At 38.0% G+C, this 26,111-nt stretch overlaps 1 protein-coding gene across 2 annotated transcripts in view; it reads right to left on the bottom strand.

The window, feature by feature from the left end:
* Nucleotides 1-6,041: 6,041 nt before the first annotated feature.
* MYOM2 (myomesin 2) overlaps nt 6,042-26,111 on the bottom strand; it is a 95,887-nt gene continuing 75,817 nt past the window's right edge. For both annotated transcript variants that reach the window (XM_076332905.1, XM_076332904.1), the window contains exons 28-37: nt 24,599-24,666; nt 20,716-20,829; nt 19,262-19,349; nt 16,287-16,325; nt 15,512-15,617; nt 12,701-12,864; nt 12,349-12,385; nt 12,198-12,220; nt 11,232-11,287; nt 6,042-7,129 (exon numbers count right to left, since the gene is read on the bottom strand). In XM_076332905.1, the coding sequence (XP_076189020.1) occupies nt 6,788-7,129; nt 11,232-11,287; nt 12,198-12,220; nt 12,349-12,385; nt 12,701-12,864; nt 15,512-15,617; nt 16,287-16,325; nt 19,262-19,349; nt 20,716-20,829; nt 24,599-24,666 (1,037 nt within the window). In that variant the 3' untranslated portion in view covers nt 6,042-6,787. The remainder of the gene's footprint in view (nt 7,130-11,231; nt 11,288-12,197; nt 12,221-12,348; nt 12,386-12,700; nt 12,865-15,511; nt 15,618-16,286; nt 16,326-19,261; nt 19,350-20,715; nt 20,830-24,598; nt 24,667-26,111) is intronic.

Raw genomic sequence — 26,111 nt, 5'->3', positions numbered from 1 at the left:
GCTCAATTATTTACTTACTAACAGGACACTAAGTCTTGATGCTATCACATACACATTTCATATGGCTACTGGTGCTTGGACACTTTAGTTACAACCTCTGCTAGTAAATTAAACAGTGCTAAGGCATCAGCACTGAACTTAATTAGCTAGTACTTTTATTTGTTCAGACTGACCTTAGCAAAGTTTTGGTGCAGGTCAGCTTACACACTCCTAAACACCTCCTGATCTGAAGTTAGGGTGGGTGAGTACTGTCTCCAGTGGGCAGTTCAGATGACATTACACTTTGTGGTGGATGCTAGAAGAGTTTAATATGATGCATACAGGGTGTTGGCCTAGGGACTAGATAATCAAGCCTGGCACTGTTTTATTTACTGATATAGATTCTGCCATTAAAGCAGTATCGAAAGACAGCAGATTGAATGACAGAGGAACACAGATCATACAAACAAACCACAAAATCAAGAGGGTAACAGAGCAGAACAGAAAGATAACTGGGAATTAGTTAGAGACAATGAGAAGACAAAAGCAGACAGGTTCAAGCCCAGGAGCAGGAGGATTCAGAGCTTTAGCCAGTCACTGAGCTGCCTTGGGCACACTGGAAGAAGTTTGGCATATGAAAACCACAGAATCATGCTTCTCTAGCCAGAGGGTGTGCCTGGCCAGCATGACAGAGAAACTGCACAAGGCATATCTTATGGGCTTAGCAAAAGGGCACTAATCGACCATGAAAGGCTTATGGCATCTATTGATTGAGAAGTTGCCGCAGAGCAATAGAACTGAGAGGAGCAAAGGCATAAACAAGTCCCACACTAACAGCAGCATCGCAGCCAATCAAAAACTGGGATGAAGACTTACATAATTAAAAAAATAGAAGGCCTAACACAATGTTTTGGTAAAGGCCAAATCATGAAAGTCAGCTATGAGTTGGGACCAAGTGGCTGCTGGAAGTCAGCAAATTCTTACCCAGAGATTTCAAAATAACATGGATATCAGAGAAGGCAGCAAAGACTTCAAAATACAAGAGTTCAGTAGAGGAAGCCAGCCTGTAAAAATATAGCAAAAAATCCAGCTATTATGAAGCATCTCTGTAAATAGATTTTTCAACTGAAGAGCTAATTAAATTAGAGAAACATGGTACAGAATTTATCACACCTAACTTCAAACATCAGCCATGTAGATGTCTTCCATCCAGCCTGGTTATACTAAGCTCCCTTTACAGTCAGTGGAAAGAATAGACATGATTCATCTCACTTATTTGAGACACCTGCTTTAGAATGACATGACTTGTGCCCTACTAGTACTTGTTTCCCTCCATTTTCTAAGGGAGTTTCAGTGATTAGCTCAGATGGACACATCTGCATGTGGCCTCATAACTCCCAGCCAGGGAGCTGTCTTGTGTTTTACCTCCCATTAAGCACCATGCAGGAGGTTGATTGCCATTTTCATATGTGGAAGGCATTTTTTCTCAGACAGCAAAAGTGGCACACGACTATGTGGGGTTCTTTTTCACATACTATCTTGCAATCAGGAGGGCTGGCTTTGGGGTTGATTTGCAATTGTTGGATTGGCTTTTAGTGCACTTCTTCATTCAAAATGGTCCAGTGGAGGTCACTAAGTCAGCAGACTAAAATTTTGATCATCATTTTTACCATGATTTAAAATGGTAGAGAGCTACACTGGCTCTGTCTTTAACAGAAGTTGTAGCTCTTTCCATCCGCCTCTCTTCTACATGCTGTGTGCACCAACATCATTGGATGGATAATGGCTTCCCGCAGACGCCCTCGGCAGGGTAGAGGGCAAATGCCCTCTTGGGGACACTGGTGCCCCATGAAATCTGTGTGGGACAACCCTGCTGGATAGTTTAGGGTACCATGGTAAAGGCTTTAGCTGCAGCTATAAACCATATTACTTCTAACTGCAGTAGGGTGTCTAAGTCTCTTTTTCCTATCAGACTCTCAGCTGTACAATATTAATGTAACAGAGGAACAACAATAACAGAAAATGAAGTTACATTAACTTAAAAAATGAGACAAGTTTATTACAAGTTAACAGTCTTTTAATGCACCCACACAAAGTTCAAATGTTCATAAAGGAAATGATGTGAGGTCAAGTGTGCTATTTTTAAAATATAACAATCTGATAAACCTTGAGCTAATACCCAAGGACAAAGCTGGTACTGAGTTACTGCACATTTCAATGAGGAATTAAATATTAATATAGAAGGCTACTGGTAGTTTCTTACAGGTCTCGACATCACTGAATCTTGCAGTGGCAGTGCTGAAAGGCAGACCCTGCGCTATTTGCTCCCAGACCTCCTGTTAATTTCAAATGGAATCATCCCTCTGTAAAGGCTGAATAAAAATTGTAGGGCATGGGCCTTGCAGTATTAGAAACAGTGTTTTGAAAACCTACAGAAGCTGCTAAGTCTGAGAGGTTTGCCTTTAGAGCTCGAATTCAAATCTCCCTGCATAAAAATAGTTGAAATGCTGGGGTTTTCATATCCTAAAGAGAAACTCGATGTAACACGAGTCTTGCAATATTTTACAAGGCATGCTTAACTTCTTAATGTGTGTCATGCAAAGATTAAAAGGCAGTGTTATTGCTTGCAAAATCACCTGCTATTTCCGGGAAACAGTCATTTGCTGGACCTGTCCTTGTCACTGGCATAAGTATAATGCTTTTAATAATCTCCCATTCCCTAAGTGATGTGTTTGCATCAAAATGATGGATATGCTATAGCTGGCAGAATTTTTTAAGATCTGCTCATTTCTATCCTGTTCTTCTGGTGCCATCTAGAGGTTTTATTCTTAGTTCTACAAAACAGAAAATAAAATGCTTTATGCTTTTCAAAAGTTTCCTTTAAAAACTCTCTGTGCATTAACATCACTTAGGGTGCTGTTATCACTGAACCCCTGTCTCAATACCAGGGCAGATTAATGAAGTGTGCACAAGTTTTTGAGCTGTAGGATGCAAGTGAACCTTAAGGGCTGGGGAAAGATTTACACTAGAGGCAAATACTGTCATAAAAAAAAAAAAATATTTTCCTCATAAAAAGCACCTGTAAATTGGCCTTAGGAGGAGTTTTCATAGAACTTGTTTTCAAGAAAATAAACAGTAACATATCAAAGCTGATTCAAAGGAAGCAGGTGCTTGGAGAAAAGGCAGCCTTGCCAGCCTTGTAGCAGAATGCCAACATGAGAGACACAGCCACGACTTTGGCCCATCAGCACAATTGGCTGACATCTTATCTGCCTCCTCTGACAATTCGACGATGCTCCATTTCACACTAGCACTGCCTAGAAAAGCGCAACATGAAACTCAGACAACACAAAACTCACCACTGTGACAGAAAATCATTCTAATAGAAGCATTTCTTCTTAAAGGTAACAGCTAATTTACTGTAAGGGACCCCTGGATTTGTAAAAATAACAGACTAGATTCACATCCAGTATAAATGAGTCAATCCCCCTTGACCTTAGTGTGGGTAGGCTCATTTGGCATCAGACCTTCTCCAGCAAATCCTACTTTCTTCTCTTTCCCCTTCAAAATGTTTATTAATTAAACTAATGCTGACACCAAGTCTGCGAAGGGTGTGTGTGAATGCTAATATGCCTCATCATGTATTCCATCTGACTTGATTACCAGAGCATCCTATTTGTCCCTCTAATATCCATCCAATTGTATTCCCCCTCCGGGCAACTAGATGCACGTTCACTCTGAAAAGTCAGTCCCTTTTAAACAGAGTTGACCTGATTCATTTCCTAGCACTGATAACAAGATTTTTAGATGTGTACAAAAGAATCAAAGATACACTGAACACTGAAAAATGTGAAACAGTTTATAGGAAGCCCTTAGCCTTTTGAATACAATGTTCCTGTGAATGATAATTTCTGTACTTCAGCAGAGGATTAACGGTCATCATAAATTATTTCTGTTTGCCTGGAAGGAAATAAGTGAAGCTTGCTTAACTAAGAAGGCCAGCTAAAGGTACAACCGAGACGAGACTAACCTTGTCTCCTGTGCCCAAGGATACCTCTGAAAAGCTGCCATAACATGCAATAATTTGATAGCCTCAGCTAAAATTAACCTGTGTACTGTAGAAGGAGATAAGAAGAATATTAAATTCTTGCTGATACTCACTTTGTACGCTACGGAGACTGGCTCTGATGTTCTGTGAGCCTGCATAGTAAGATTTTGAAAAGCTTAAAGGCCTTTAATAAGAAATTAGAATAGAAAAGAAGAAACTTGAGTTATTTTATTGAGAGATTTGCTGAAGCTGTTGTGATGACGGATTCATATAAAAATATTTTTTCTTATTTTGATAGATATTTGGAGGATAAATCCTTGTTTTGCTTTGTACCTTAGATTTCCTAATTAAACCATCTCATGGCAATAACATGTTCTTGAGTCTTAACCCTCTCAGACACTTTCATTCAATGACCAGACACAGAATGTGGTTCCACAGCCACAAGAACTTTTCACCCAAAAGAAGCATTTTTCATCACTGTCCAATGTAATTCCTGGCTGCTTATACTATACTTAAATATAAACTCACTGTTCATTGGCTCTAAGTGCACAAATCTTTCAAAAATCTGTTTATTTAAAATCAAAGTATCTTTTAATATAGTGTGACTATTTCCTTTTCAGAGCTGGCCTGTTTTTTGTCATGACTACTCACAGATACCAATGAGTTGCAAAGGAGGCTTGCAGTCTTTCTTACTTGAGGAATTTGAAACTACAACGAACCCATCCTCATCCTCATCATTATCTGTTGAAACCATCAGGTTCTTAAATAGTCTGCAGTACCACACCCTCAATCCCTCCTTCAATAATGAAAACTAAGATAAAGTACAAGAAAGGGAGAAAACCTCTCAAATCTAGCATTTAACATGCTCCTGTGAAAGGTAGAATGCCTACGTCTAGTCTCTTTTTCAGTGTCTGTTTACCTAGTCAGACAAAGTAAAAAAGGATAAATAGAAGCAGCACTTCCAAATACAGGGAAGACTGGGAATTAGTGCACTGCGCTTGGTGGTCAGAGATACAGGTTCAAATCCCCATGGATGGAGAGGAGTGGGAAGGGGAATGCTGCTCTCCTGTTTCCCAGATGAGTGCTCCAGCCTACTGTATCTGACAGCTTGTAAATTGGTTTCTCATTTCCTCTGCTTTTCATCTGTCTCAAAAATAAAACATTTTTGAATCAAGTGAAGTATTTGTTTGCCAGACAAAACAATGGAAGGTCTATGTCACTTAGATGAGAAAAAAAAATTGAAAAAAAACCCTGAGATTAAATTTATTCTGAAACTGTTCATTTTCCTGTTTTTTCAGTTTGTCTGCTGGGAAAAAAAAAAATAAAAAAGCCAGAACAATTATTTCCATATTCTCCACACTTAAGCTCAGAGGCTGTCAGAGACTCGGCACTGGCTTTCAGCCATGACCCCAAACACAAGTTACAGTCTCGATGCTTGTGCCAAACACTTTCATCCAGTTTCTCCAGTGAAGATTTTGCAGAGTGCCATTTCTCCAGGCCACCCCTCATCCAAGCTCCCCTGTCTTCCACAATGCTCCCTGTCCCTCGCATTTGTCCTAGAGACTGGGAGAAGTCACAAGAGAGGAGGGCTGCATCCGGGATGTTTGTATCACCAGTGTTACTTACCATTAGAAGAACTCTTTGCTGGAATCTGGTTAGCAAATTACAAAGGCTTATCTAGGTAGATAAATGAACTCATATTGAACAGGGAACCTGATCTGAAAAAAACAGTGCTGCAAACACTCAATCATGTATCGTATGACAGATATGCGAGTAATCTCACCGAAGCCCATTCTATTTGAACATTTCATAAGCATATATTGAAATCTTTGCCTACCAGAACATCATTTCACCCATGGAAGAGTTCTGTTGTTCATTTTGGATAGAGGAGAATCAAAGACATAATTATCTTAAGTGACTGAATTGCATAGATGTCTTTTGGTACCAGTTTAAGCTTGCATCTTGACCTGTATTGTAAAGAGTAAAATTAATGTCGCAAGTGCCACCCAGTGACTGTGATTAACCATAATTTGCATTCTTTATTGAAAGTCGATAGTCTGCATGCTACCAGCTGTGAAATTGTGCAATAAGCAATAATTAAACAATGAAAGACAGTAAACAGAACTAGTTAGGTGTGATTCGGAGCAGTGAGTAGCAAAGGTGACTTTTAAAGTTTTATTAGCACAAAGCAAGAAAAACAAAATACAACCATGTGACCTATGCTTCAATGAGTAAACAGTGAACATTTGTAAAAGTCTACTAAAGATAAAGTCACACTATAAAACAACAGTATCACGACTAAATAGAGACTATCCACTAGACTTACAGGATCAGAGGCTTCAAAGCCAAAGGAACTGTGTGCGTAACAAAGCAGGAACCATCTCCGAATGGTTCTAACTGCAGTTCACTACCTTTACTGATGGGACATTTGTTCTCAGAGGGTGATTGGGTTGTTTTGGTTTTTTGCAGAGGGTTGGGGAGGGTGGAAATGGAGGTTTACTGTAGGTTTGTGCAACTTTCCTTTGCATATGGGGACCTCTGGCAGGCATTTGGCTTTTTGCTATTTGCAAGTCCCACCCTATTACATGTATTCAAAATGAGATTATTGCAGATGTGTACAGCACCATAGCACTGCTACCTCCCTAAAGCAAACTTCTAAAAGCTCAGTTTCCCTTTGGACGTTACCAATTAGTTATGTGTGGGAATATCTCAACTACAGCTCATGTATTCTATTTTGTTTGTCAAACATAGTGTCAAGTTTTACTTATTGGATTTTGCCTTGCCCTCAGGTTTGAGGACTTCTTCTGATGGTGGTATTGGCCTGGGTTTAGCAAGCTGGCCAGGCTTAATTTCAGGCATTGTTTCACCATGTCTGTACACACTTACAGTGACATCCACTGTTTCCCCACCATACTTGTTCTTGACATGGATGCTATATTTGCCTGAGTCTTCTGAGGTCACTCCCTTAATTGTTAAACTGGCATATTTCCCTTGTTCCAGTGAAAAAGCATAGTGCTCATTAAATTCAAAGGCCTTGTCATTCTTGAACCAAACCACTTCAGGGTCAGGATTTCCAAATACAGTACAGGTCAGATTCAGCGTCTGAGGGAGGAAAACAGAAGTAATTTTGAGGATCAGTCAGATTTGTTTAACCAGAATATACTCAGTATTGCTTTCAGGCACTTCTCATTCCTAGTTAATTAAAGAAAGACAGGTATCATGTTCTTGAGGACTGAAAAGCAGAGTTCCTAATTTTTTTTTTCTTTGATTCAGTCTTTCCACCATCTTACCAGTGACTGCGATGCAGTAATAGCCTCAGAGTAACAGTGTCTGAAGACGGTAAGTTGGACCGTCATTGCAGTCCTGCCTGCAGGAGATTCCTGACAACCCATTACTCTGACATGAGGTTCAGGCAATGATAGGTTTAAAAACATCCTTGAAGTTTCCCTGTACACAGCAGGGAGGAGAACTGAGCAAATCTTTTCTGACCAAGACCTCCTGAGTTTATTGCTTGAGATGATTAAAAAAAAAAATGCTTAAAAATAGAGTACATAACATGAATCACTGGACATTGATTCCAGGTGCTGCTGACTAGTAAAATGGAAATATTTCATGAAGAATAACTAATACATAAATGTTGTAAAAATGTTACACGCATGTATAGCGTATTCAGAGAATAGCCGAAATGACCTAGTAGGTCATCCTGGCAGTTCAGGTATTTTCCAAGGACTGAGCTGACATTGAAGAAGCCCATAAAATTTTCATGGTCATTCTTCCAAATTTTTATATAGTCACTGCTGAACACCATTTTGACCACCATATGTATATGTATGTAAACTTTATGTATTTAGGTACAGTGATGACAGAATAAATGAAAGAATCATTGGAGAAGTTGCATTGATTAGTGCCTACTTTGTCCACCTTTTCTTGAAACTCATTACGTCCAAAATTATGCCCTAGATAATTAAAAGTCACCTTAAGAATTTCACATATGCACCATTGTATTAGGGGAGAAAAAGAAAGAAAGAAAAAAAAAAAAGAACAACCCAAAACTGATCGTTTCTACCAGAATGTTTCCTTATATTCCCTCGCCTCCGTATTTCCCTTCACGTTTTGCCAAATCCTGACCCAGAGGGAGCAGAGAAAGTCCATCTATGTGCACACGTGCATGTTTTTGTGCAATATTTTTCTTGAATGATGATGACTGAATAGGCGTGATATAACTCAGAGAAAAAAAAAAACCAGGAAGAAATTTCAAGTGATCAAAAGTGCCGTACGTTCACAAACAGAAGCAGTCTTGCATACTACATGCCTCCAAAGTCAGACGGGAATGTTGAAGGAAGATTTACATGCTCCAGGTACAAGCTAGTGGCAACCTAAGTGTGTGAGTACTCTTAAAGAAGTGATATCATGTCGGATGTAAAGTTAACTAATAGCCTATAGGAACTAGTCTTACTATAAAATATTTAAAGGAGTAATGATGCAAACATGAAAATAAAATTTTGGGAAAACAAACTAATGTCTAATAGCATGAGTTTGAATCTTACTGTCCTTTCTGTAACTCAGGCAACATTTCATGACTATTGCCCTCAAAAGTGACCTCATTTAAAAGGAATTAATAATTCATAATAATTAATCAAATCTTAATAAGTTAATATTAAAAACTTACCAGAGAACAGATATATTCCACAGTCATTTTAGGTCATTTGGGCCTGTTCTAATTTATTAAATTATAGATGTGACCTAAAATCATTTATACTCTCTTAAGAAACACTAGTAAAGCTTTGTCTTTTGTCCATATATTTGTTTAGTTATACCATGCCATTGCATGAGAAAAACTCTCCGCTCTTTTTTTTTTTTTTTGTACAGTTACTTCTCACACTTGTACTTACACAACTCTTGCATGGTACCTGTTCACATTTAATTTAGAGGTGATTTTAAAGTTTTACTTCCCCGTGATCCATTTTGTTTTCCCTGATTTCAGGAATCAGAGGTTTTCTCTTCACACATTCAGTTATTTAATCCTCACAAGATTAGGTCTCCTTTGAAGCCTTTTACTTCTGGAAATGCACTATGTAGCATTTCCTTAATTTAAGATTGTAGTTTTCAGGGCATGATTGTATGAGGAAACTGCAGCTAGTCTGTGCATGCAGTCAGGGGTGACTTCACTGAGCTCTTTCCTTACAGTTAGACTGTTTTAAGATGTTGGTCGTAGAGTGGCTTACACCTAACCTCCTAAAAGACTAGCTTTCTTGCTGTGAGGTGCCTCTGTCTACCACAATAAAAAGGCACCTCGTGAGATGCCTCGTGAGGCACCTTTCCTCCTTAGAGACAAAGGAAGGAATGGGCCAAGAGGAAAATCGTCTCTGTCTTGTCCAGAGTTGAGCAGCTTTCAGCATCCACAGCAAGGACCACATGTTCCCCCATCTTTCTAGAGAGACCGCTCCTGGATATCCAGAAAATGTCCAAGTACACAGAAAGTTGGAAGAGTTGTGTACAGCCTCTTACTCCGGTGATAAGAAAGACAGTTTCCACACAGAGCAACACAGCTGTAGTCTCTGAAGACGCACTTCATACAACAGATGTAAACAGCCTGATCAACATGCTCTTGATAGTCAGCAGATGGTAAGAGTCACATTGGCTCATGAGCTGATCTGCTATGGTCAGTTGGAATGAAAGCCCATCTAGCTCTTTTAGAGGTCAAAAGCAACTGCTTAAGAAAGTGTACAAAAATACAGAGGATGAATAGTGTGATCCTATTCCCAGTATACCTGGGAATATAAAGCATATAAATGCATAAAAATGCTTTCCACAATTTAGTGGCTTTTAAACTGGTTATAAGCACAAGTTATATCGAGAACATTGTATTTAATGGCCCCTGCTGGACTTCCTTTCATGATATTGCCTATTTTCTTTTTTGGACCCAAATCTATTTTCACCTAAGGTACTAAGGCACAAATTAATTATGAACCACTTGAAAAAATACTTCCTTTTGATTCTTTAAAGCCTGTAATGACCATGTAATTAGGCACTTCCTAGTTCTTGTGCTGTGAGAAGTGCTGGATAATCATTTCTAAGTACCTCCTCTGCATCATGCACAATGCTGCAGACGATTTTTTTTTTTTTACCCTGTTCTCTTTCAGTAATTTTTCTTCCCAGACTGAAGACCTAGTTTCTCCACATAGGGAAGGACAGGGCACCCAATAGAAGAAGATTTGCTTCAGGAGAAAGAGACAAGAACTTGCTGTCTGTGTTGGAAGGATGAAAAGAGTTTGTCTTTCCTTGACTGAAGGCTTGGGTGTCTGGAGTCTGGAACTCACCCCCAGGATGGAGAGACCGAGTTCCAGTACTTCCTCACACCTGTAAGGACTAACAGCAGCTCAGACTAATAGTCTTCTCCTTCCATTTTAGTATCCAGAGAGTTTGGGCTGAGGTTGCATGAGATCCTGCTCCACCGTGACAAAAATCCCAGTGAGGGACACCAGTCTGGCAGCATCATGAAATTTCATCTCCACCAGTCAAGCTGACCTAGGAAGGGACTTTGTGAAGATTTACCAATTTTTACTTTGTATCTGGGCGTTTAGTTATTATTGATGTCAAAAAATACGTGTATTCACTGGCCTTCAATCTCCTGTAATTATATATTGTAATGGGGCTATCTGCCAGGAAGGGGGTACAGTTTAGCCCCTTGGCCCAGGTAGGTTCTTTACCCTCCTTTACTCTTACCAGACATAACAGTCTATGTCTGGCATGCTGGAGAAGGGGACTTAATTTTTGTTTCTATTATACTGGCTCTCAGAGAGTGGCTGCTTCCTTCTGCCTCTTCAGTTTCTTCTACAGGGCAGGAGTGGACTCTCCCCTTGAACTGCTCTGCTCAGTACACAGAGCTGAAAGCCAGCCCAGATTTGAGTATGCAGTTAACTCAGAGCCTCTACACAACCAGGACAAGACCAGCTCCTCTTCAGGCTGACCTTGCTTGCCTAAGATCTGAATCAGGCTGTGCCTCCTCTGACTGTATAGTCAGCTTATAGTATCTGTGCTCACTTAGACGTTGCATTTGTCTCAGTTAAATGACTACCATTAGGTGGTCTAAATTATCCTTCTGTATTCAGCTTCTTCAAAATCATCTGCATTCTCTCCCCTTTTGCTGTCAAAGCAAACCTCTCACCAGTCAGCATGACTCATTGACAAAAACTGTTCTTACCTTCCCATCCATTATAGTAACGACGTCAGGCAAACCACCAATGACTTTACCACGATCTAGGAGTTAAAGAAAAATATACAGACCATGTGAAGTTTAGACCTCAAAATTACTCATTTCTTAATGATTTTGTAACTTGGTGCCATATTAGTGACAACTTTTGTTTGAACTTAATCTTAAAAAAACCTGTATTCCCTGGTTAATTAAACGTGAAGTAATACAATTTTTGTGATACTTTGGGTTATTTCTTTCTAATGTATTTTATGGTCCCCTCAGATTTTTTATCAGAGATTGTTCTATAGCATTCTAAACTGATACATATAAAAACCTTGAAGCTACTGCTGAGCTTGACAGTTTGTGCTTTGGGCACAGAGCAAAGCAAGGAGGACGCTTTTACCATCTTGTTGGTATCTAAGATCTAAGGAAAATTTGTTCTGCCACTCTCTCTGTGGGCAGAAGCATCTTGTCATTACCAGGGGAATTGATATCAAAGTACCAGAACTCCTGCAGCCCCTAACAGTAACAACCTTCCCCACTGTCTGTGTCTCAGCAAGCACTGCGCAACAGGCATTAGCAGGTAATTTTTTACTTAATAGGTAGATTATTCAGTATTATTCAATATTCAGTATCATCAGCAGTATTCAGTATTATTCAATATTCAGTATCATCAGCAGCTTTCAGAGTCAACACCTCCTCATATGACACCTAGAAGCTCACACCTCACAAAACCTCTGCAGACACAAGATACAGTGGAGGCTTGCAAAATGTGTAAAAATTTTAGTGGGTTTCCGCTGGAATTAAAAAAAAAAATCCACAAATCACTATTATTATTGCATTATTATGTGCTAACAGGGGATTTCTGCAGCCACAGAACTCTGAAAGCTATGGCAGCATATAATGATGGATGCCTTAAAGGGAACACTAGACTACATTGTAGAACACCTTTGATAAAATGCAAAATAAACTTACTTTTTTCAGCAAAAGCAGCTGCCCTAAAATTGTTGAGGAAGAGAGGAAGAGAAATATATAATGTTATTAATTAAACTATTACTAAAATATTTTTTCTGTAAGTTAAGACACTGTTGTTACAGCATTAAAATGCAAAAGATGTAGCACTTACTTGAGTCGCTGGTATTCTGCATATGCATCATCAAAAGCTGTAACAAAACAGTTGAGAGAGTTATTGTCCATGAATATAACCTGCACTTGGGGCTCAATATAAACATTTAAACACAAACCCATGTTAAAGCTCTTTTAAAACCCATACAGGGCTACACTAGCAAAATGGGAAACCAGACCCCTGAAACCCAGTGCCCCTGGTGGTGAAAACAGATATAAGACTAAAAAGATCATGAGTTATGCAACTGGTTCTGACCAAAGGCTTTCAGATTTTACTGTCATTCTGATTATAGCCAGTTAATTCTGTTTAATCCATGAAAAGTCACCATATAAGTCTGGTCTTATAAATATACCTTGCCCAGACAGATCAAGTGTGCGTTTGTAGGATTCCTTGTCACCAAAGATTTCAAAGGTGTAGTTCCCCTTATCCTTTTCAGTGGGTTCACCTATCTGCAGCCAGACAATATCCTCTCCACCTCCAATCTTCATCTTTTCACCGGAAGAAATCTTAGATTCCCTGGAAAAAATGAATAGAAATGAGTTTGAACATTGTTTTCATGTATATTCTCCATAGGAGATCATCTATAAAAAGTTACAAAGGATAACACGCTATTCCTAAACTACAGATAAATTGCAACTAATGGGACCAATTTCCCAGGAGATTCTTTTCTTGCTAGTGAGGCTATGAAACACTTTGGAACCATTAACCTGAGTTTTCATTCCAAAGATTAATTTGTTCACCCTTTTCTCATTCTCTTTCTCTCCACATACACAATCATCTGTGTTTATATCTATGTGCACATACATGTCTGTATGCGAAAATGGTGCATGACTTTAGAGTTCTGTACACTTCATACACACTACCATAGAATACATCAGAATAGTAAACTATAGGCAAATAACCTTTTCCGATGAGGAAAAAAATCTTTACCTTTCATTAACTTCCAAAACTGATTAAGAAAACAATAAAAGATTTGCATAGAATTTATTGTTCTTGCATCAAGTCAAAATACACCTGTGGTTTTTTTAAGAACAAGACAAGAAGCAAATTTCCTAACTGCAGATAATTAATAAACAGGTCTTTAAAAAACAGTAGCATTCTATTGACTTATCATCACTTCCTAAGCTAAGAATATAAGAAATGCCCTACAGATTCAGATCAGTGGTTCTTCTGATCCGTAACCTGTCCTGAAGAGTGGAAACAGAAGAAGCTATTTAGGGAGAGCATGCAAACCAGACCACTTTGAATGGTTTGCAGAGAAGTTTCCTCTTTCACTCATTAACTAAAGAAATCTTAGTTAATGATAAAGATGCTCCCCAAGCATCTTTATCTGGAATTTTTAATAGATGAAATCAGCATTAGCTTCTCTTTGATCAGTTAATTTATTTGCTCAGGCAGGGCTGATTTCACTTCATAGCTAGACAGTTACTTTGATGGGGAAAAGGAGTTTTTACTATTTCCCTTTCTGTAAGATGACTACATTGAGTTCAGCATACCAAATTAGATACCTGGATAAAAACTACTATATATTAGAAAATACTACATATAATATTCCCCACTGTGCCATGCGTGGATGATGCATGCTGGCTTTAGGACTTGTATTATGTTCCCTGCTATGCACTATAGTGCATAATTCAAAGCTAGATAGAAATTTGCATGGCATGTTTCATGATGTGCAGACAACAGTAAAAAAAAAATGGATTGTTTAGCCTTTCATTTTTTCCAGGAAAAAAAATTGCTCCATTTAAAAGAGCTGGGAGGTTTGGAGAGGCTGGGGGAGGTTGGTTGGTTTGTTTGTTTTAGTCTTTGTTTTAGCTTTAACAACTCTGGCTTCTAATCATTGTATTCATGGAAGAATTGAAATTTTATTTGTTCAAAATCTGCGTTCAATCATCTTCAAGACAATCAATGTGTAAGACATTATAAAATCTGAAATATTAGGAGGGTGGGAGGTGTCTGTATGAATATAAATATGCACGCTGATATTTCCATATTAGCCATGTAGCATTCTCTTGTTTTATATTTCTGTGAACTGGATGGTGGAATGGACTAAATCACCTTTAAAACTCAAGCAGATATAGTAAAAGGCAAAGGCAAAAAAATATTTTTCTTTTCCTTTCCATCATATTAATATCACATTTACTGCAAGAAGGAGCAGAACTTACTGAATACAAAGCTTGAGTTATGAGTACAGCTGCACACCCTTGCAGAAGCCTGCTCAAGCTCCCTGAATCTGATGATCACTGACACTTTTCTTGTGTTCCTGTCTTCACAGAAATCAAGGGCTGGACAGCATTGCAAAACTAGGACAACATGCTGATAAACCAGTCTTTTCCTGCCCAAGTCAGACCAATTCACCATGTGTCATCTTTGTAGGCCATCAAGGAATGGGAAAGTTGAAACCACTTGAAGAGTTTCAAAATCCTTCCATACCCTACCTGTGGTTTCAAACAAATGAAGGCCTGACATAGCAAAGCATTTGAACACACATTTAACTGTACATACACAGATGAATAAAGAGTGCCTCCAAAGTCAAAGATTAATGTAACATGAGGGTGGAAAACTATTGGGAATTGTAAAGCTAATTTCTGGTCATATTCTCAGCTCTGAGGGCTATTCTCAAAGTATTCTGTGCCTCACTGAATATCTTTTCAAAGAAGACGAACAGAATTAAAATATTTTGGGTTGCTTAAGACTGTATCAGTTTGAAAAAAAAAATTCTTTTGTTAATACAGGCTTTTATTAAACTGTGAGAGCAGATCCTTGATATTCACCTAGTACTGGAGGAGAATTTCATCCATTTAAAGAAAAGGGCAGCCCTGAATAGAAAACTATGCTCAGATATTTTGTTATCTTTGAACCAAGCAGATAATATAGTGGAAGACAGTCTTGTGTTGAATAAGAGACTGAAATACTGTAGATTCTTTTTTCCTGGCTGTTACAGCCCTCCTGATAGGTGTTGGACAAGTCTGTTAAAATTTCTTTTACTGTACGTACTAGCTATGTGAAAAGATAATATGAAGTGCTGGAAAGAGAAATTCATTAATATGGTCCAGTTACTAAATAAATACCACAGAACAGTAAATAGTAAATCATTAAGATGGCATTTTTTCTCAAATAAAACAGAATGTAGGCACCATCTTGAAAAAATATTCTCATCCACCTGTGAGACCAGGTGACTTTCATTTCTTCATTGTAGTACTTCAAGAAACACTGGAGCCTTATTCCTTCCTCAGTGCAAAGGATCTTCAGTGGAGAGGCTGACTTACCTATGTAGAATAGAATATATGCAGATCAAACAGGACAGTGGAATGAACAGGAAACAATCAAATGGACTACTTGTACCGTCAGGACAAAAAAAATTCAAGATCTGGGCCATGATTCTCAAGTACCACAAAGAGACAATGGTTCATGCCTCTCAAAGGAGATCTGCTGATTTATATCAGGTGAAAGTTCAGCATGAGTTTATGGTTTTATTGTCGTATACAAGCATTATGACTAGCAAGATCCATTGTGAAATAATGTTAGTCATGTCGTGAAACAGTTGTGTCATGATTCTAATTGCACGAAAACTTTATTCTTGTGCAACCCCTGTTCTTTCAGTGGAATGACTCCCCACTTCTTATTGTGTGCATGATCAGAATCTCGTTCTCTCTGTTATTAAGGCTCACTTACTAATGGCAAGTAGGAAGAAAATGATTGCTACAACATTATCACAGTATCTAAACCAAACAAGCCAGGTGGAATACTTTGTTCCCTTTTAATAGTGTCAATTAGCAAGGTCAACTGCCTATTCAGAAACTTAATAACTGTCCATGATAATATAAGCATCATGACTCCCAGAGATTTCCCACTTACAATAAAAATTGTCTGCCTCAGGCTCAGATGACTTTAACATAAAAAAATCTACATGAAAATCCAAGACAGCATTTACTTACCACTGACTCCACTCAATGCCAGAATTATATCATCATACACTGAAGAGAAAAAAAAAAAAGATAAAAAAGAAAATGTACCATCAAAATTCAATCAGAATATAGCTTTGTTACGTTCAGTTTAATTAAAGTGATATGGGAAATCTTCACATCCTTAGGCAAAGAAAACCATTCAAATTGCAACAGGTGTATGGGACTAATTGGAGACTGTGTACAGGATATGAATTCTGCGCTGTGCCACTGAGTATCTCCACTGTGTGTGGAGTCAGCTGTCTGCTGTCACGTCTTTGTCTTTGTATCCCTCAGGCCAGAAACAATAAAAGGTCATTAAAACTGGATAGTTCACATTCAAAAGAGAATGCAGGGGAAAGAAAAATTATCACATTCTAGGTGAAAACAGTTTTCACCTGCTCCCTGTAGGATGGCATTTGACGAATGTAAACCCCTTCAACAGCAAGTGAAAGAAACCAGGTATCATATCAAGCTTTTGAATTAACGCAGAGCTGATGGGTTTGCAGAAGGGAAGAACCCTGGAGACAAGGGCAGAAGAGTGGGGAACTCTTTCATAACAGAAGAATCTTATTCAGTGTCACTGTATAAGATGGAAAGAGAAAGAAAGAAGCACCATAGTCTGAAGAATGCATATTCAAGGCTGAAGAATTTTTATCAATAGAGAAGACAGTAAAATGCATGAAGTTCAGAAAATACTGCTTGTATATTTAGTCTGTATTGATCTGTATCTGCACATTTTTTGTCTCTGCTAAAATAAATCGTGATGCTATTCTGTAACCCTCTGCAAACTCCAGTATGCTTCTACTGGCATGTCGACAAGAGGACATGAATTACATGCTATATATACATTACATTACAGACATCTGGGGAAGTGGGGTTATATTGCCTATACTGCCTAAATGATATGTTTTTCTGAAAGAATAGTGGACAGAGTTTATGCAGAGGAAAAATGCATGAGAGACTATCAAGTGATGATACAGCCTTCTGAGATAAACCACAGCTTAAGAACTCAGTCTAATATTCATCTTTTCCTCTTACTTCAGCTACTTCCCCAACCTGCTGAAAAAAAAATGTTAAGATCTTTGGTGAACTGAGTTAATTTTTGAATGTGTCTTTCTCCCTCTATTAGGACCCGGCAGAAAATATTCATTATTTGAGTCAAATGACTACAAGCAGGTGGGATGAATCCATGTCCACTTTGGCCTAGTTGGTGGGACCTCAGTAGAGAAGCCCAGGGAAGCTCCCTCTACCAAAGTTGAGTAAAATTCATTTAAGATGGCAATAGATCAGTCTTTGCTATAGACTCAGAAGTAAACAAATATTTTTTTTACTGAACAAATTTAAATATACATAAAATTACAGTAGCTCACTGTGATATCTGAAAACATATGAAACCTTATTTAAATGGCTATCATCAGTGCATTTTAGACTAGATTCTCTTACCCTTATTTGCATTTATCTTCATTTGAATGCCAATGAATATTGAGCTCGAACTAGCCCGCCCCATACAATACGCAGTCTTCCAGGGCCCCATTCATGCTAAATTTCTCTGTTTATGTTTCAAAGCTAAATCCACCATTTAGGAGACCCAGTGTTTGGTTTAACACTGCAGTTCTTGTGGTTTTGCTGACTGACATTTTCAAAGCTTCCTGGACCCACAGAATTAGACACTGTGTATTCTCAAAATAGGTATTTCACTGTCTACATCTCCAGCGCAGCACAGTCTTGCTATACCTGAAGTACAGTCACTGGAAGGACCCCTGACCATAAGATGGAGAACTACGGTACCTTTTGGTCATTCCAGGGGTCAGGATACTGCTTACTTGAAAATCCATAGACTAAGGCAATGGTATCTGTGTATATATCAAAGGACAGGAAGGGAGGAGATGGCTAATAAGTATGTATTGGATAGTGTGGGACCCGAGCATGACGTAAATGGTATGGAATAAGGGGTAGAGATTGTACTGGTTTTGACTGGGATAGAGATAATTTTCTTCACAGCAGCTTGTATGCTGCTATGTTTGGATTTGTGACTGAAAATAGTGTTGATAATACAGGGATGATTTAGCTATTACCGAGCAGTGCTTGCACAGTGTGAAGGCCTTTTATTTCTGTTCCTCAGACTGCCCCACCAGCAAGTAGGCTGAGGGAGCACAAGAAGCTGGGAGGGGACACAGCTGGGACAGCTGACCCCACCTGACCAAAGGGATATCCCATACCTTATGACATCATTCTCAGCAATAAAAGCTGGGGGAAGAAGGAAGGAACATTTGGAGTGATGGCATTTGTCTGCCCAAGTAACTGTTACGCGTGATGGAGCCCTGCTTTCCTGGAGATGGCTGAACACCTGCCTGCCCATGGGAAGTAGTGAATGAATTCCTTGTTTTGCTTTGCTTGCATGTGCAGTTTTTGCTTTACCTATTAAACTGTCTTTATCTCAGCCCACGAGTTTTCTCACTTTTCCCCTTCCAATTCCCTCCCACATCCCACTGAGGGGAAGTGAGCGAGCGGCTGTGTGGGGCTGAGCTACCTACCAGGGTTAACCCACAAAACAGCTTTATGATTTTACAATCAAAATAACTCTCAGTCCCCACTGAGAGTCCCACTTCAACATATTCAGCACTTTGAACATCTTGGTGCTTTAGGGTTTTTTGTAGACATTAAAACTTAAAAAATTTGAGAGACAGTTGTCTACAAAAGATCTCACATAAAAGGGGGTGTCTGTCTGATCAGAAACTTACTTCATTTCTTGCCTGTCAGGGCGCTAGAGATTAACCATTACAATGCCCAGTGTCACCCCTCCTAAACTGGTGATCTGCTCTTCAGGCCTTTATAACGTAAGAAGGGAATTGAAATACAAAGGACCCCAAAAATGTTTGCTAACTTGCCATTTGCAAGGGTAGATCTTTAACACCTCTTGAGAACATGTGGAGATCATAATTTCGATATAGTAAACTGAATGTTACCTTTTCCTGATAATTCAAGAGCAGATACATCATGACCTCTGTCATCTGATAGTGTCGCCTTATAAACTCCTTCATCTTTGCGAGACAGCTACAAGGAAAGCACAAGATGTTTACTGATAAACTTGATAATAGTACATTTGCTCAACCCCACCATGATTTTCTAAATCAAACAACATACATTGTACCGCATTCTGGTTAAATAATCTTACCAGAAATCAGATAGAAACTATCAATGGCTTGTGCATGATTTTTTATGGAGCTGTAGTTAGTCCTTAAGCCTAAAACATATTCTGATTTCAGTTCAATTGCCTTGAGAAATTGTCTTTTTTCTCTTGTTCCAAAAAGACAAAAAAGATTGATCCTGGTCAGTAGAAATTACAAGTAGCGTAGTAAGATGTAACAGAGGGTAACTTCAACCCACACAAACTTTAGAAATGCAATTTTTCTATTACTATTACTTTTTTGAATCAATCTATGTAAAACATAACAACAGATCTATACCCTGTAACTGTCCAAATATCAACTCAATGGCTTTCATTTAAGCAGCAACTGTAGTCAAATTATATCTATGCTAAGTAAATAATGAATTCATTACCCTTGGAGAGCTTACATTCTAAAAACTAACACAGTGATACTGCACTAAAAGCAGTAGGGGTTTTTGGTTTGGGTGTTTACATTTTAATTTATTTTAAAACCTGAAGGAAAATATATAAATAATTATATATGGATTGGAGGTTATTTAATTGAATCTTAGATTTTTATAAGTCCACAAGCAAGTAAATACTAGTAAAAGCATCATATAATTGAATGACAAGTAACAAGAGCAATTCAAGACAAGCAGAAACTACCTTCCCCAAAAAAGTCTACACAAGAAAAATTAAGCCACTGGAAAGCCAGTATCCTCTCACAAGTGAAATGAAGGAAGTAAATTAGAAGAATATGAAGCCAATAAATAAAATAAATAAGCCAATTAAATGGAATGCACATTTATGCTGAAAGCAGAAAAACTTGATTTGGGGAGGTTTGGGCACTTGATGAAGACAGCAACTATGCAAGCTAAGGCTTCAGACACAAGTTAGGTTATCCTGTTTACATAAAGATAAATCTTAAGAAGCCATATACCTCAAACCTATTTGTTTTAGGCAATAAAACTGAGACACTGTCAGAAATGAGGTGCTTGAACAAATTGAAAAATTAAGGAGCAATAAGAACGAACGAAATAGAGTTCACCTAAGGATGCTGAAGCAACTTAAGCATGAACTGTCTGAGCTGATAACAAAAATAGATACTCTTTTACTAGCATTAGTTACTCACCAGCTAATTGAAGGGTAGCAAATATGCCTTTTCTTAAAACAGTTCACAGAAATCATGATAGCTGCTTTAGTGCTCTGCCTGGCAAATCTATAGCGTGTCAAGCAGAAGCTGTCATTTCTAATCAGTAGGTGATACTGTACCCTGGGAATACTGAGGTGACATTCTCCCTTCTGCAGATCAGGCACCTCATCAATGTCAATCCCAGAACCATCCTTATACCACTTGAAAACAGTCTCCTTCTTTGTGTTCGCAACCTGTACAACAGAAAAGGCACATTTGTCAGGTGGCCATGTCCTGAAGAAAGGTATCGCACTGTACATAGTCACACAGGTACTTTCAACATAAGAAGCCAATTTTTTTATAACACATGTCAAACAAAGCTAAGTAAAAAACCAATTTCAACCAAGCCCTACTAAGCATATCTTAGTCCTACGGTATTTATTTGCAGCACAGAACTGATCAGAAGTATACAGCGTACAGCTTCAGAGCCCTGTCAAATCCTTAAAGGCAATCCTGTCAATCTCTTCCCTTAAAGGGTTTTGCACCCACACTATGTGGTTGCAATTTGTCTAGAGATATCTGTTAGAAGTATCTTTGAAATTAGAGCTGCTGAACTCTCCTTTATCTTTTTGTGTTTGCCATGTGTCTCTAGAGAGGTGTAACACAGAACTTAGGCTCTATCTTAGAGAGTCTTCAGCCAATTTGCAGATTTATCCCAGCTACCTAAGCAATGTCTTTCAGGGCTAAACTGCAGAGAGCAACTGAAATTACTATTCTGAAAGCCTTTGAGACTTCAAAATTGCAAGCTGCACCAGAAATCCTTTTTTTCTACTACATTGTGTCCTATGGGAAGTACAAAGACTTGAGGAATCCTACAAATTGCAGTCTTTCCCAACACAAAGGGGCTTAACAATGCAGTGCAAAAGCAGAGAAGTTGCTTGGAAGCCAGAATTTTGCTGTAGTAGCAGCAGCTCATCTAAGCAATGCATAAATAGACTATAGCTATACCTCAAGTACTGCTATAATTTTGAAATATAAATTGTGTATTGGTGATGCTTAAAATATCGCTGGATAAATGACCTCAAACTGTGAATTCAAAGAAGCTAAAAGCCCAGCTCTTTTTAGAAACCCTGGCAATATATTTTATTTTTCTCCATATCAGAAACACTATGGTTTATTTGACATCACTATCCCCAACCCCTTTTAAAAATCACAAAAATGCAATGGTATTTCTGTGCGTAGCCTGAATTCCCAGTCAGGTGGCTTTGGTAGGACAGAGCTGGCAGGACATTTCTCAGTCCCCAGGCAGTTGCTTTAAAAAGCCTCCTTAAAAAAGAACTGAACAAACGGATAGAGGGCAGCCCAGAAGTTAATACAGATCTGCAATAGTTTTCAAGTGGCTTGCTTGGAGGAAAAAACATGCACCAATTTCTAACCCTTTCACATTAGAGAAGTCATTCCATAGATGAACAGCTCTACGAAAGCTCTCTATAAAGGTGACTAGACAAATAGGAGAGCCTCCTATACTGATTCCTGGACATCTCTAAAACCTGCTCAAATTAGTCACATATATTGTTGCTTAATAACCAGTGTGGTTGCTATGGATCTCTGACAAAGTATTTGAGATCACAACCTGGCCCAAAGCAATGCCTTGCTTGAGAAAAGTGAGCAGCATTTTACATTTACCAGTAACTACAAAGTGGCTGTTCCTGTAGTCATATGACATGAGTGGCAATTTTATTCAAACAAAGCCTGAAGGAACAAGCCTTTAATGCTTTTCAACAATTTTTCATCAAAGACTGTTAGCACTCAATCTGACAATAAATAGACTGAGTTTCAGACACATGTAATTTGCAGTGCCGAAATTATTTCATGTTGACATTTACTATGAAAAGTTACCTTTTTTGCTGCTTAGCCACACACCAAAAATCTTGCTTTTAACAGACACGATACAAATAAGGGTCAAAGTTATGCAAGAGCAGGTAGCTTCTGAACACTCTGAAATTTAGAAGTACTTGAAAAATGATAGTAGATGCTGGCATATGAAGAAAAATAAATACACAATAAAAAGCAAACACCATCAAATTATCATTCAGATGGACAAACGTCCCACTGGCAGGCAGGGGCTACAATACCAAGAACAAGGTCATCAATCCCAGCTACTTCAGAATTAAATACTAAGTCAATCAAAAGTCCATCAGGTCCAATCACATAGAAAATAAGTGGTATGTGAGGTAACATGTATTACTTTTGATATACTCTTTTGTAACACAACCATATTTGTTCATTATTACTGTTATGGATCTGGATCATACAGTCAGTCCTCTGTCAGTCCTCTGTCCTACACAAGCGTCCAGTTGGCCTGGTTTCCTAACACCCCTATTTCATGCCACGGCCTTTGAGAAAGTCATGGCAAAAAGCCCTCTCTTACAGGTACTTCCTCCACATCATCCCAGGCTCTTTCAAGAGGTCAGAACACCCATGACAATTATTTTTGCACAGGAGCACTAAATAGAGCCTAGAAGAGACCTAGACCAAGTGCTACGATATGGCCTGGGGAGGCAGAGGTTGTTCCTTGGATGTTTTTATCACCACACAAACAGCCCAGGGCAGCCACACAACTTGAATGTCATGTATCTGAAGTTTGTAGGACAAATCCAGGCTTTATTGTTCAAACTCTTCCTATGTACAAATACCAGTTAGACAGGCATAAAAAAGAGTACCATGTGAACCTAATGGCCAGTCACATACTAACAGTAACAAACATTATAAGCTCAATGGCATAGTTAAAATGATGAGTGTGCAAACAGCCCACATCCTGGATTTCATTTACATAAAATGTTCTGACCTTATGAACAAAAAGTACACTGGTGAAAAGCATATAATCAGACGCTCAGCCTTTCACAGTTTCAGTGGTATAAACAGGCTTGACAGTCAATGAAAAGAAGGATAATTTCAGATTAATTTGTAGACAATTAACACTAGTATAACTGGTTCAGCAACATTTAATTCCCCATCTGAACGAACGGATAAGCAGGGTTCATGCCTGAGGCAAATGCACGTCTAGATTATAAAGTACTCCAGCTATGCAGTTCAGTACCAGCAAAGGTACCATGTTAGCTAATGAATGTTGAGCCCTAAAATGGGGGCACACAGAATGGCAGCTTCACCACCCAGGTCAGTTCTGCTGGGAATAAGTTGAGGTTAAAGGTCTCCTAATTAGTGAGCAGAAAAAAAGAAGGAAAAAAATCCCACAAATGTGCATGTAAATTGCTCGTAATGAATGATTCAAGTTAGTCTAATTAAAAGCCAAAAATTTATTCAAAAGAAGTGGAGAAAATTAATGCAAAAGAGTCCATATTACAGGAAAAGGCAATGAAGAAGAGTTTGATGCCTGTTGAATTTAATTAACTTAGTTATTCAGACCTCTAATTAGTTACTCTAGAAAAGCAACAAAAAGGAAAATATATCAGTTTAGAATGGCATATAAAGATGTTAATAGCAGAAAGCACTCTGAATTCTATGCACATTAGCATTAGTTAAGATTGAAAAAGTCATTAGCCAAATATAATAAAAATCATGTTTTATAACTTTAAATCTAGAAGCCTTTGTTGCATATTTGGTTACAGCTGATTAAATAATAGATGCTTTAGTAGAGGAACCTCCAAATCAGAAAATGGTGAGGAAAGAGTTTGAACGCTGGCTTTTTGTGGCTATTTCTTGAGGAAGGAAGAAGGACCGTTAAGGGATGAATATTTTGTTTAAATTATTTTTATGGCTCACAATATTATAAAGAATTAGATCACCTAACACATTTAGAAATGTCCTGTAATTTTTTTTTGTTTTAATGAAGACTACTGCTGAAGAGTAGTAGTGAGAAATTTTGATTTTAAATATTTCTAAATAAAAAAAAGTTTTCATATGAAACTTTTAATTTTAAAATTCAAAATCTTTCCTCACATTTTCCTACCTCAATTTTTAATCAACACATTCTAACAAATTATTTCAAGCATATTTCCTCACCTTACAAGCAAGTAAAACTTCACATTCCTCTGTAACTTCCCAATACAAAAACTCTGAGAAGTGAGGACCTAAGAAACAAAATTGTCTTAAAGCATATGTTGTAGAATGAAGAGTATCAGAGAGATCCAGTGAAAGAAAGAAAAAGGATAACGATTATATTATAACACCCTTACACCAGAATGATGAGAGGGAACTCCTGAACTACCCATACACTAGAACGAAAATCCTGCAGTCAGAACGTGAAACATTCCTATTTTAAAAAGCCCAAACCCACAAACAAGTGCGAGTGAGCAAGCGGCTATGTGGTACTCAGTTGCTGACTGAGGTTAAACCACGACAATCATATTGACCCAGGTGTCTACAGTACAGCTTAGAATCCTGAGGCTCATCTCTGTTTGTATGATAAGTCATGTAGTATTCCAAAATGTAAAACGGTGAGGGAGACAAATTAGTTTACGAAATATGTTTATGCCCAATTACCAACTAAGCATAGGAAAGAAACAGAGTAGCTACAAACAAGTGTACAAACAATGTATTTAATGCAAAGCCAACTGGAAAATAAACAAATGTATCCAAACACCTAATTAAATGTTCAAAGCAAAAATCCCATGCCAGACATTATTTGTCCAAATTATATAAAGTTAAAAAATGTATTAAACATTACAAGCAGAACAGGAAATATTCCTTTTTCTCACTGAGGTTCCAATCCTGAAAAAATATATATCCTTAAGTAAATTTACTGACATGCATAGCCTTTTTAAAGTTATTGTGGTTACTCATGTCAGTAAATTTATATGTTTTAGTGTCTGCAGGATCAGGGCCCATAATTGCAATATCCAGGCCTGGGAGGTAGCAAACTCCCAGACTTTCACTTAAATCATTGAGAACTGAGAGATCTTGTGACTTTATGCTGTAAGTGGTATAATTTCTTTCCTAAACCTATTTAAAAAAAAAAAATCTCACCCTCAAAAAATAGAAAATAATAGAATTACATTGCTTATGTAGAGAATCTTGCCTAAGCTATTTAGAATAAATGCTTTTAATTATTGTTGTTACTTTCATTATAAAAGCCATGTGCTTGCCAAGTGAAAATTACAAACTAGAGCTGAAACTCAGTTTTTTAAAGATTTCACAGTGATAGAATTCTGAATTAGGTATCCAGTAGTAATTCCTACTTTCAGCTGCAAGCAATATCGATAACATGTACATAACAAACTCTGTAACTGTACAACAAATATACATTTGGTTCCTGGAATTTTGCCTGGACAGAAACCACAGGATCAGGTTTTTAATCTTCCTTGTCTGACACTATGCTGTCTACTCTTCTGTCAATTATATTGAAGGTACAATTTGTATGCTTAAAATTAAATGTGCTGAAATGTTTTGTTGGATCAGAGCCTACAGTAGGCACACTTATCATGAATATTGAGCAAAGATAACCTCTTGTAAGGACTCCCACTTTATTTCTCTACTTACTGAAAGTTCTGTCACAACTTGCATGTATCATATGACA

This window comes from Aptenodytes patagonicus, chromosome 3 (assembly GCF_965638725.1).
Source record: "Aptenodytes patagonicus chromosome 3, bAptPat1.pri.cur, whole genome shotgun sequence".
Taxonomy (NCBI): domain Eukaryota; kingdom Metazoa; phylum Chordata; class Aves; order Sphenisciformes; family Spheniscidae; genus Aptenodytes; species Aptenodytes patagonicus.
Note: the sequence above shows the minus strand (reverse complement) of the source record. Positions and strands in the feature narration are given on the sequence as shown.